We start from the raw sequence: 12,158 nt of genomic DNA, 5'->3' as shown, positions 1-12,158 counted from the left end.
AAAATTTCAGGTATTTATTTTGGGCATTGCCAGGGCATGTATTTAATTTCCTTATAAAAACCCTGGTGATTGTAGCCCATAATTTTAATGTTAATTATTATAATTAATAATTATAATTAAAATTTATTATCGACGTAATTGATGTACACTATAAATGACAGTCACATTATCAGCCACTGTCTCAGTATAAGCAAAACCAAAACAATATTGGCCGCCACACACACACACACACACACAATAATATCCTATAAAACAGTAGTCTATAATATATGCGCGCAATATTATAAGGTATAATGCTTAGGGGGGCGGGGCGGAGTTTATACCAAAAAAACATATTATGTATTTTTTATATGTATATATATATTAAGTCTAATCTATGTGTTTGTAGTGCAATGCAATCTATTGTTTTGGTTTTGATTGTACTGAGACTGTATGCTATATACACTAAAAACATAATCTAATTTCGTATCGTAAAAATATTGATATCATTAACTTTAAACTTTAATAACTTTTTTATTTTTTAACTTAAATAAACAAATTTGATATCAAATAATAGAGTAATAAATCACAATTAAATTGATATACTAGATGGTCAAAACAATGGTTTAAATAACAAAATATATCAAGGTAAAGTTATAGGTGTTAATAATTTAGGTACAAAAATTATTTTCGTGTTTTTAAAACGCGCGTGATTTCAGACACATTGTTGGGACCAATTGATTCCAATGCATTGTTATTAATTTGAATACACGTAAATAAACAGTAAATGCAGTGATTATCATAAAAATGGTTAAAATACAAGAATTTTCAGATGCAATTCGCCAACAAATGTATGATATGAGAGTCAGCACCGGAAAGTCATACGCAAAAATAGCGGAACTGTTTACAACAACTGATAATACTGTCCGATCAATTGTAAAGAAAGTCGAAAAGTACGGGACAGTTAGAAATCTCGCAAGAAGTGGTCGAAAAAGATGTACCAGTGCTAAACAGGACAGGATATTGAGTCGAATTGTGGCAAAAAATAAGAAGTTGACCACCGATGAGATTAAGGAAGAGTTGGCCGCCAGAAACATTTTGTGTCACCGAAACACTATTAGACACCGGATTCAAGAAATGGGTTATTACAGTGGTATTGCGCGAAGACGTCCAATGATAAGCCTAACAAATCAGAGAAAACGATTAGACTTTGCACGAAAGTACATCCGGATGCCTATGTCATACTGGAGGAAGGTCTTGTGGTCAGATGAGTCAAAATTTGAGATTATTAGTACTAAACGTCGCCAACGAGTGTTTAAAAAGAGAGGCGAAAGCATTAATCCTGATAATATATGTCCAACTGTGAAGCACTCGAAATCAGTTATGGTATGGGGGTGTATGACAGGCCAGGGAGTTGGCCATTTGGTCGAAATTCCATCAACTATGGACCGCTACATTTACGTTAACGATATTTTGACCCCACATTTGCTTCAGAGTGCCAGAGATCTACAAATAAGCGATGATTTTTTATTTCAAGCGGACAACGACCCAAAGCACACATCAAAATTGGCAAAGAAATGGTTGTCTGACAATCAAATTGAGACACTTGAGTGGCCGCCACAGAGCCCTGACCTCAATATTATTGAACATCTATGGGATGAATTGGACAGACGTGTGCCAAAGAGCGAAAGAAAAAGTTTTTCTGCGTTTAAAGAGTCGTTATTTAATGTCTGGAAAAATATACCTGAAGAAGTCACAGAAAAGCTGATCCAAAGTGTTCCAAGAAGATTGCAGGCTGTGATTGATGCCAACGGAGGCAATACTCGATATTAATATTGTTTTTACTAAATTAATAGCTTTATTTTGTTAATAATATTTAAAGTTTTGATTTCACGAAAATACTTTTTGTACATAACTTTTTTTACCATTTCTTACTTCTTATGCTTTTTTATAGATAATATGATAATTAATGCAATTTTATTTATTGACTTATAAACTTTGAAAAGTGTTCTTTCATTTGATATCAAATTTGTTTATTTAAGTTAAAAAATAAAAAAGTTATTAAAGTTCAAAGTTAATGATATCAATATTTTTGCGATACGAAATTAAATTATGTTTGCAGTGTATATTGTTATTGTGTTTATTAGTATTAATAAGTAGTAATAGTATTGCAAAAAAACAATAACAACTGAGAAAAAAAAACATTTTACCGATTATTAGTAGACAAGTGGTCACACAATTTAGTGGTCACATAACATGGCCGACGTGTTGGACATCTTGGACTTGGATCGTAACGATCACAACAACAGCAACAACGACTCGCACAATGACAACAACAAACAAAAGGTTAGACCAATTGGCTGAAGAGTTTTCTGTTTTGTTGATAATTGTTTGAAACTATTGTCTATTTTTTTTTTTTTTATTATTAACCGACAGAATCGCCGTAAGCGGGCATCGGATTTGATGGCCAAACGTCCCGAAGGAATGCATCGCGAATTATATGCATTGCTTTACGCCGACAACAAGTATGCACTACAACTCTTCCTCTTCCTGATGGACATTATCTTTAAGATAAATCAATTGTTAATATAAATTGTCTTTTATTTGATTGTTTGATTGATGGCAGAGATAATCCATCACTGATGCCGACGGACATTGGCTTTCAAAACAAATCAATGGTTGGTTACAAACAAATCAAAGCCAAATTGGGACTCAAACGAGTCAGACCATGGATTTGGACCCGATTTAGTCCAAAGGTATTATTGAGTTATTATATTACAGTAATTTAGTCTCAATAATGTCTTATTTTTTTGGGATACACTTTGTTTGATATTTAATTTTTTTTTAAAAATTATTTTATTTTATTTTTTTAGGATAAGATAGAGTTATATCATTGGAGACGTGAAGTGGACAAAAACAAAGAGTATCCGTTCGCCAGACTTAATACAGTAGGTCTTGAAGTGATTTGGGTTTTTGAAATCATTTGATATATGAATTTTAATTGTAATCTTAATTTCTTTTCAATCAATCAATCAATCAATCAAATAAATCTCTTTCATCTGAAGTCTATCGAAATTCCCGGCTATAATGATTCCGAATATCAACAGCTATTGACATGCGATGGCTGGTCGAAGACAGAAACGGATCATCTGTTTGATTTGTGTCGTCGATTTGATCTGAGATTTATCATAATTCACGACCGATGGGATAGGATTGCGTTTCCGAATCGATCCGTCGAAGATCTCAAAGATCGCTACTACAATATATGTAATATTTTGGCCAAATATCGGGCCCTACCGGGCCAGGAGCCTAAGCTGCGTGTGTTCGATGCCGATCACGAACGTAAACGAAAGGAACAGCTGATCAAACTGTACGATCGTACACCTGAACAGATGGAAGAGGAACAACATCTGTTGAATGAGTTGCGAAAAATTGAAATGAGAAAAAAAGAAAGAGAAAAGAAAACACAGGACCTACAGAAGCTGATTACGGCAGCGGATACGTCGGTAGAGGCACGCAAAATGGATCAACAGGCCCGCTCGGGTGGTAGCCGACCGGGACGCAAGAAAACACCGCATATTCAACGATCGGCTCGGGAAACAATTGCCAATACTTCATCGGCATCGGCTACGCCTAACCTGGAAACTGCCGGTATTAAGTTTCCGGAAATCAAGGCCAGCGGTGCCACATTGCGTAGTCAACGTATGAAACTGCCGGCAGCTGTCGGCCAAAAGAAAACCAAAGCCATCGAACAGCTGCTCAACGAACTGAACATTGAATTACATCCGATGCCTACGGAAGAAATATGTCAACACTTTAATGAATTGAGAAGTGATATGGTTTTGTTGTATGAGCTGAAGATAGCACTGTCCAATTGCGAGTATGAACTACAATCGCTGAAACATCAGTTCGAGGCCTCACAACCGGGTAAGATATTGGACATACCGACCACACTGTTCCCCTCAACAACAACAGTACCGCCTGATGCCAAACCAGATAGTAGTTCTACTACTTCATCGCCCACTAAGAAGATATCGGAAGTCATAGATCTGGGTTCAGGACCCGGAACTCCAAATGTAAATAATTTTTTTTTTTTTGTAAAAATAGATATATCACTAGTAATTAACTGTTAATTAATAATTGAATTTAATTATTATTATTATTACAGAGAAAAAGAAGAGCAGCCATTGAACAGTTGAATCTCATGAAGAAGTTGAAGAAAAATTAGTATTAATTAATTTTTTTTGTTTGTTTGTTAAACAGATAATCCCATCATTTAATCGCTTAAATTAATATCTATTTACCCGTAAAATAGCATTTTTAAAAATAATAATAAAATATATGTTTAAATTAATTATTTATTATAATTTTAACCGAAATTTGATGCCATTTGCATCTAATTTATCTAAAAGTATTTTGGACTCAAACGCCATACCGGGTGTCATAACTCCCGACTTGAGTTGGTTTTTGTTCATCAATTCAATCATATGTATGGCTATCTGTGTGACAATAGTCGATGTGTCCATATATGCCAAATCTCCGCCCGATATTTGGGCCACTAATTGTTTATTAGGTATTTCCTCTGTTGGTTGAAAACATGGATCCGTATATATCTGGGGCCATCCCTGTGCTACAAATGTTATGCACCAGTTTCTTGACAACAATTTTTGCCTATCGGGTTCCGTATCCCTATTGAATGTTCCCAATGAAAATATATGCGGATATTTCATCAACAATTGTCGGCCACTGGTATAACGAGATAGTAAACTAACCGATAGATTGACAAATATCAGTGCAAATACTGCACCCAACGATTTGACAGTAAAATAGGTTTCAATTTGAACGGGTCTTTCATTACTAGTTGTATAGTTGGCTAACTGTGTCCGCATTATAACCGATCGATCACTGCCAGGAAATGGTACCGAATAACCGCTGCTGCCGTCCGATAGTTTCGCTATTGATTTCCTATTGATTCGGTATTTCCACTGATATTTCTTTAAACTATTGTATAACTGTTGTCTTAATTGTTTCAATTCATGTCTATAGGCGTAACCATAGACAAGGGAATGCCAAGTGGCCATATTGTATGTTACCCGGGTATTAATACTACTGGTTACCCGTAAATATGTTTCAATCGAGTTAACGGTACCATTGAATACCGATTTGACATACTGTACCCCAATATCCGACGGTACCGAATCAAAACCGCATGAACCAACTATTGAACAGTTGGCCAGTTTGGCCGGTTTGTCGTAATTCAGTTGAATTGTTTCCAAAAATTGTGGTTCACCGCTAACATCGATGTGATGACAGTTACCTGCAGTGATACAAGCATTGACTACCTGTTCACCTAATAGACGATATGGACCGCAACAATTGATAACTAGCCGACATTTACGACACATATCCAGCAATGATTGTTTGTTATTGATGTCCACTTCGATGATCGGTATCGATGTCGACGATGACGATGACACCGACAGATCAACGCCAACATCCTTTGATGTCTGATCTAAAACTGTCTGAAGTTTAGCTCTGTTTCGGCCGGCAATCGCCCAAACAATCGGCTGATTAAACTTTGTATCGTTGATCAAAGTTTCGGCCAATTTGTTGACCACAAATTTACCGGTAAATCCTGTAGCGCCCAACACTACCACATCAATTGTTTTCTTAGCGTTCATCAATAGATTAGTTAATCGCATCTCTTATATAAAAAAAAAAAATTAAAAATGAAAAACAATTTACACATTAGTTTACATATATATCTAAATTGACTAAAAAATTTTGTTAAAAACAATTTTTGTTTAGTAAAAATAAACTTTAATTATATCAATAGATTATATATAAATAAAATTACTTATTATAATGTATTGTAGATTAACTGGTAGTTAAATTAACATTAAATATAAACTTTTTTTTTAAGTATATTAAATATTTTATATTTACTAATATCTATTAATTTTATTAATTTATTAAATACATTAACTTCCTGATCGATAAAATTATTAAATTATATAAACATAAATAAATTTTATTTGTAAAGTTTTTTTTAATCGCATTCAATGATACTGTAGTGTAGAGATTAACATTACAATAATGTACACAAATTATTATTAATAAATTATTTATTTATTTAAATACTATGACTTTGCACTGTATATTTTGTTTATAAATTTTCATAATAATTATTAGTTTACTGTAATTTTTTTTTTTTTAGTTGAATATGTATTTAACTGTATAACTATTTATTATACTGTAATAACATAAGGAAAACTTGTTTTTTTTTTTATTTTTATGTAATATCTACAGCAAAATATAGTGACCAAATCATACGGTAGTTATTGGAAATAATTATTGTACAGTATATTAATTTACAATCAAATCAAAAAACACAAAAATGTATAAACTTTTTCAATAATTTTCAATGCATTTAGTTTTAAGTCATATGTTTTTTATTATATAAGTTATAATTTAACATGTATAATATGCAGGGTTTTAAAAAAAATGGTACGCATAAACAATAGATGCCAATTTTGCAAAATGCTTGCCCTGCATCTGCCATGTACTTAATTTACATAACATATTATTATAATTTTTTTTATTATTAATTAATTTATAAAACATTATTTTATCGATATATTTGTTTGTATTTTTGTTTTGTATATCTTTAATTAAAAAAAATAATAATAATATAAATATCATTGGAAATAAGTAATAAATTAATTGTAAATTTAATTAGCATGCTAAAAACACTAAATTACATTAGTTTTATAAAAAATACCATTTGCCTTTTAGCAATTTAATGTGGCAGACAAATATATAATAGATGACCAAAAAATGCCTTTAAGCATTTATGGTATCTACATTTGGGCATTGCCAGGGCAGGCATTTATTTTCTTAAAACCCCTGGCAATAATTATTATTTTATTAGCCAATAGGGAAAGTGCGCTAAACTTTTCATTTTTTCAGACAAAACAAAAACAAAAAGTTATTATTAGTTTAGTTTAGATTTGATTATAACTATTGTTATTATTGTTATAATGATTATCATCACTAATATCTTCAGTTTTTTTTTGATGGTAACATCAATTGATGGCAACAATTGATTGATACAAATAAGACATATATCATAATATGATTGATAATAATAATAATGTCGTTGTCGTCCAACACCAACACCGCCAACACCGCCAACACCGCCAACACCGCCAACAACACCAACACCGCCAACACCGCCAACAACACCAACACCGCCAACACCGCCAACACCGCCAACAACACTAACAACATCTTCAGTCCTCATCGGCCAAAGAGATCCAAACACAACCACAACAACAACTGTTACGAGTTGTGTCACCAGTGCCACAACAAACTAGATAATGATAATGACCATGATCATCAATCGGAACCTGTAGTACTGACCAGTCCAGGTCTGGCCATTGATGGTACGCACGACGAAGCCATCGATGCTAGACCTCAACATCGTATCAGCGGATTTGCTGTTCACGACATCGGTCGCCGATACTGTTGGTTCGATGATAAACCAATTGACCAGTTGTTCATCTGCGGCTATATTCAGCCGATTGTTGCCGACAATGATGATGATGATGATCATAGCGGTGGCGCCGATGATGGCAAAGTTGATACAAGATTTAAGGCACAAATGATCGGTAAAAAAATAGATGTCTTTTTTTTTGCTGTTGTTATTGAAGTAATAATAATAATTATATCATCAATAGGTCCGCTGCAGGAGTGGTGGTTCGCCGGCTTTGACGGCGGTCACCAATTGGTAATTGGCGTCGAAAGCGAATTTGCTTCGTATATCTTAAGCAAACCCGACAATTATTTTGAACCGATTTACAGCAAACGTACGACTAATATATTGGTCACCAAATTGATAATCGAGTCGCTGCTTGAATGTCCCGATTATAACTACGAAGATCTCATACAATGTGTTCAACAAAAATCTGATAATTTTAGTGAAGAAGTTTTGCTACATTTTGCACCGTTTGTTGTCCAACAGATCAGAAGTTTTGATTCCGCTGCCGATGACGACGAAACACTTCTGATGGAAACCACTGCCATTCAGACGTTTATCGAATTATCGGGCGTTAGTCTGACTGACGGCCAATCGGGTAGCGGACAAAACTTGCCTAATATGAGACCAATTGCCCGACAAGACAGTCGCCGACTGGTCAACAGCGATAGTCTAACCTGTAGTACACCACTTGTGACCAAATTTTTCGACAATATCTTCAAAGAAGTTATTGAATGCGATTCGCGACAATCAGACAAACAAAAACAACAATACAAAACAGCCACTAGTTGTGCGAAATTGATCTCAAAAAATACAATGAATTCGACGAAAAATGTGAAGACATCGTGGATCGGATCAGCTGTCTATGAGGACAGATACGCCCGAACTCAGTATTATAGTGGTCTGAAAGTAAACGATGAAACGGTAATTGTTTTTGTGTTTGTGATATAATTATTGTTTTTATTAATTATATTATTGTTTTTTTTTTGTTATTTCTGTTTTCAATACTATAGTATCGTTTAAAGGATTGTGTTGTCGTTAAACTAATTGATGAATCGGTAAAATTAGGACGACTTATGTTTATGTATAGCACTGGTCACAAACAAAACTTGTGTCACATTCACTGTTTATGGTATTTATTTGATATATACAGTATATACCGGTGCTTACCGTAACTATAGTTAGTTTTTTTTAAATTGATTTTTTTGTTGTTGAATTAGGTCCGGAAAGCAAACAATTCTTGGCGAAACAGCACCCGATTGGATGCTATTCTTATCAAACGAATGTCTGGATGTACCAGTGATGGCGATCAAAGATAAAATATTAGTAAAATTTAACTATCAATTGGATTTGATTGATGAAAAACCGGATTTCGATGGCTATGTTTGCAACAAAATATATTATAGAGAAACAGGCGGTTTTCAGGATCTACCGCCGGAAGTGTTTGACGATGAAGTCAAATGTGTTAACTGTTTGCTTAAAGATAATCACGATAGACAACAAACTGTTCAATTGGATAATGAAATAGTGGTAAATGTTGTGACTACTGATGATACCGATAATAATAATGAGTCAAATTGTCGTCGAAGATATGATAAAATTATCTATAAAACTGAAACCTATCGGATCGGTGACTGCGCTTTCATTGCTGATAATCACTTAACTGAATATAAATACGGCATAACTGATGATAATGGAGAAGAAGAAGAACAACAACAAGAAGATGATGACACCTTTGATGATCAACTATATCCCGAACGATACAGAAAAGCGTTTACCGATTACGCCAAAGGTTACGATACAGATCTGCCAAAGTTATCGCAAATCGTTTATATCAGTGATATTTACAAACAAACAGCGGATGAATCCGATGATGAAATCAAACTATTGGTTCATATATTTTATAGACCGCACAATATATTTGCCAATTACACGGATTATCTAAAATGTGATCTTAATGTTGTCTATTGGTGTGACCAGCAAACAGTGGTTACTGTTAGGTCACTTTGCGGTAATTGTCGAGTTGTATATTCAGGGGAATCATTGAAAACTGATTTTTTTATCGAAACAAAATTATTTTATTTTAATCAACGCTACGATCCGATAACCAATTTATTGGATAAACCCAGCGATGATATTATTGAAAAGTTTTCCCACAATTATCATACAATTACTAATAATAATTTGGAAACCAATTTAACAGCTAATAAACTAAATATTTTGGATCTGTTTGCCGGCTGTGGCGGCCTATCGTACGGTTTCCATAGACTGGGATTAGTTTCAAAGTTATGGGCCATTGAAAAGGATAGTTCAGCCATCAAATCGTTTAGGACTAACTATAAGACATCCATTGTTTTCGAAGAAGATGTCAATCATTTTTTAGATCAACTACTAACTGGTAGAAAATGTGACAAAAATGGCCAATTGTTACCCCAGAAAGGAAACGTCGATCTAATACTAGGAGGTCCTCCGTGTCAGGGCTTCTCCGGTATGAATCGTTTTTCTTCACGTCATTATTCGCTATTCAAGAATTCATTAATTGTTTCGTTTCTATCGTTTGTTGACTATTATCGACCGAAATATGTCTTATTTGAAAACGTACGCAATTTTGCATTATTCAAGAATTCAATGATTATGAAACTAATGATGTCGTGTCTGATCCGAATGGACTATCAGTGTCAGTCAGCTATACTTCAATGCGGATCCTATGGTCTACCGCAGACAAGGCGTCGTACAATCTTAATGGCCGCTTCCAGTGGCCATCCGTTACCACATTTTCCTAAACCGACTCACGCTTTCTCCAAACGACAGTGTCAACTATCCGTAACAGTTGATAATAAGAGATACGCTGCACATCAAGATGACCAATGTTTGCCAATCTATAGGACTATTACTGTCGAAGATTCAATCAGTGATTTACCTGATTTGATTGCCACAGAGTGTACTGTTGATAAAATTTTAAACTATAACTGTTTAGATAAACCTATATTACATTATCAATCAATTATGCGAAACAATGTTATCGATAATACATTGAGAGATCATTATTGCAAAGAAATTAGTCAATTAAGTCGATTGAGAATCGAGAATATTCCTCATCGGTTTGGCAGCGATTGGAGAGATTTGCCTAATATTAGCGTAATATTAGATAATGGTTTGGTTATCGAAAAACTTCAATATTTATACGAAGATATCAAGAATGGTAGATCTAGTTCTGGTAATTGTCGCGGTGTTTGCCAGTGTTCCGCAGGATTGCCGTGTAATTCAATTGAATCCAAACAGGACAACACATTGATACCGTGGTGTCTGGTTCATACAGCCAATCGACAGTATCAATGGTCCGGGCTGTACGGCCGGCTAACCTATCGGGGCTATTTTGCTACCACAGTAACCAATCCGGAACCTATATCAAAACAGGGACGTGTTTTGCATCCGAATCGCAACCGAATTATAACTATCAGAGAGTCGGCCCGTTCTCAAGGATTTCCCGATAGTTTTGTTTTTGTCGGTACTGTTGGCGACAAATATAGACAAATAGGTAATGCCGTTCCCGTACCGCTATCCATAGCTCTGGCCAAACAATTTTGTTTTCAATCAAATCAATCTTAATTCAAATATCTAGCAAATTATAGCATATACTGTATATATATATAATATAATATAAAGTATTATTTTATTTTAGTTTTTTTATTATATTATGACAAGTATTAGTTTATTTATTTAAAGAAAATAAAATTTATTTTAATTATCTAAACTTGTAAATTATTTATTGCTATAGCTTATTAAAAATAATAATCATTAAATAATATCTACAGTGCTATTGTAATATTGTAAAATTATGTAGCTAATATATATTTTTTTAATTATCATAATAATAAAAATAATTTATTATCATTATTATTATTAAAGTTATGTTATTTTTTAAATAAAAGTTTGTTTAAATTATTTGTTTTAAGCATACAATAAATGTATTATAATTTTCATTATTATTTTTATAGAAAATATTATTTATATAAAAATTAAAATTTTATTAATTATCATCATTAACTTATAGCCGGTACTGTATATTTAAAAATTAAAAATAATTGATAATTAAACATATCATACACTTGTATAGTAAATAGCAATGAAATGCAATAATTTAAGGAATTTTTTTTCATATTAATCATGTAATAGATATTATTAGTATTATTATTATTATACAAACATACATATCAACTAAATTGCTATAAAGTACAGTATAATACCTTTTTTAAAAAAAATGTTATGATTGTAATGTAATTTATTATATGTTTGTTTTTTTGATTGGCAATAAAGCAATCAAAAAAAAACTTATCAAATAATCTTATCGCAACCTAACCTACCAGTAATATACCTGTTAGTGTATAGTATTATTATGTGTAATAATAATAATAATAATTAGTTGTCTTTGGTTACAATTAGTGATTACAACAAATAAAATATTACATTATATTAATATAATTAAATAGAAAACTAATCAAAAAATATTACTGTATGTGTATGCGTTGGCGACTCGACCAACCCTATGAAAAAACGGCTTATTCATAATAGACACCATTTGTTTCAATTATATTTTTAAAAAATATATAAATTTTTTTATGACTTTGTTTTTAGTTATCAA

The 12,158-nt window shown here is 32.9% G+C and overlaps 3 protein-coding genes across 3 annotated transcripts; 2 read left to right on the top strand and 1 right to left on the bottom strand.

Moving 5' to 3' along the window:
• The first annotated feature begins 2,120 nt into the window (after positions 1-2,120).
• On the top strand, positions 2,121-4,283 carry LOC128960764 (DNA methyltransferase 1-associated protein 1-like). Its single transcript, XM_054306897.1, has 6 exons — positions 2,121-2,325; positions 2,416-2,504; positions 2,606-2,735; positions 2,853-2,927; positions 3,045-4,055; positions 4,148-4,283. The coding sequence occupies exons 1-6, from the start codon at positions 2,236-2,238 to the stop codon at positions 4,205-4,207; spliced, it is 1,455 nt and encodes a 484-aa protein (XP_054162872.1). The 5' UTR covers positions 2,121-2,235; the 3' UTR covers positions 4,208-4,283.
• A 57-nt stretch (positions 4,284-4,340) lies between these two features.
• Positions 4,341-5,681, bottom strand: LOC128960749 (saccharopine dehydrogenase-like oxidoreductase). The gene has a single exon (XM_054306880.1). The coding sequence runs from the start codon at positions 5,679-5,681 to the stop codon at positions 4,341-4,343; it is 1,341 nt and encodes a 446-aa protein (XP_054162855.1).
• Positions 5,682-7,132: 1,451 nt separating this feature from the next.
• LOC128960748 (DNA (cytosine-5)-methyltransferase 1-like) lies at positions 7,133-11,133 on the top strand. The gene is made up of 4 exons (XM_054306878.1): positions 7,133-7,649; positions 7,719-8,440; positions 8,530-8,648; positions 8,737-11,133. The coding sequence occupies exons 1-4, from the start codon at positions 7,133-7,135 to the stop codon at positions 11,123-11,125; spliced, it is 3,747 nt and encodes a 1,248-aa protein (XP_054162853.1). The 3' UTR covers positions 11,126-11,133.
• Positions 11,134-12,158: the final 1,025 nt, after the last annotated feature.

This window comes from Oppia nitens, unplaced genomic scaffold (genome assembly GCF_028296485.1).
Source record: "Oppia nitens isolate AA-2021 unplaced genomic scaffold, nextdenovo-longstitch-racon4-pilon3 scaffold52_pilon_pilon_pilon, whole genome shotgun sequence".
Lineage (NCBI taxonomy): Eukaryota > Metazoa > Arthropoda > Arachnida > Sarcoptiformes > Oppiidae > Oppia > Oppia nitens.
Note: the sequence above shows the minus strand (reverse complement) of the source record. Positions and strands in the feature narration are given on the sequence as shown.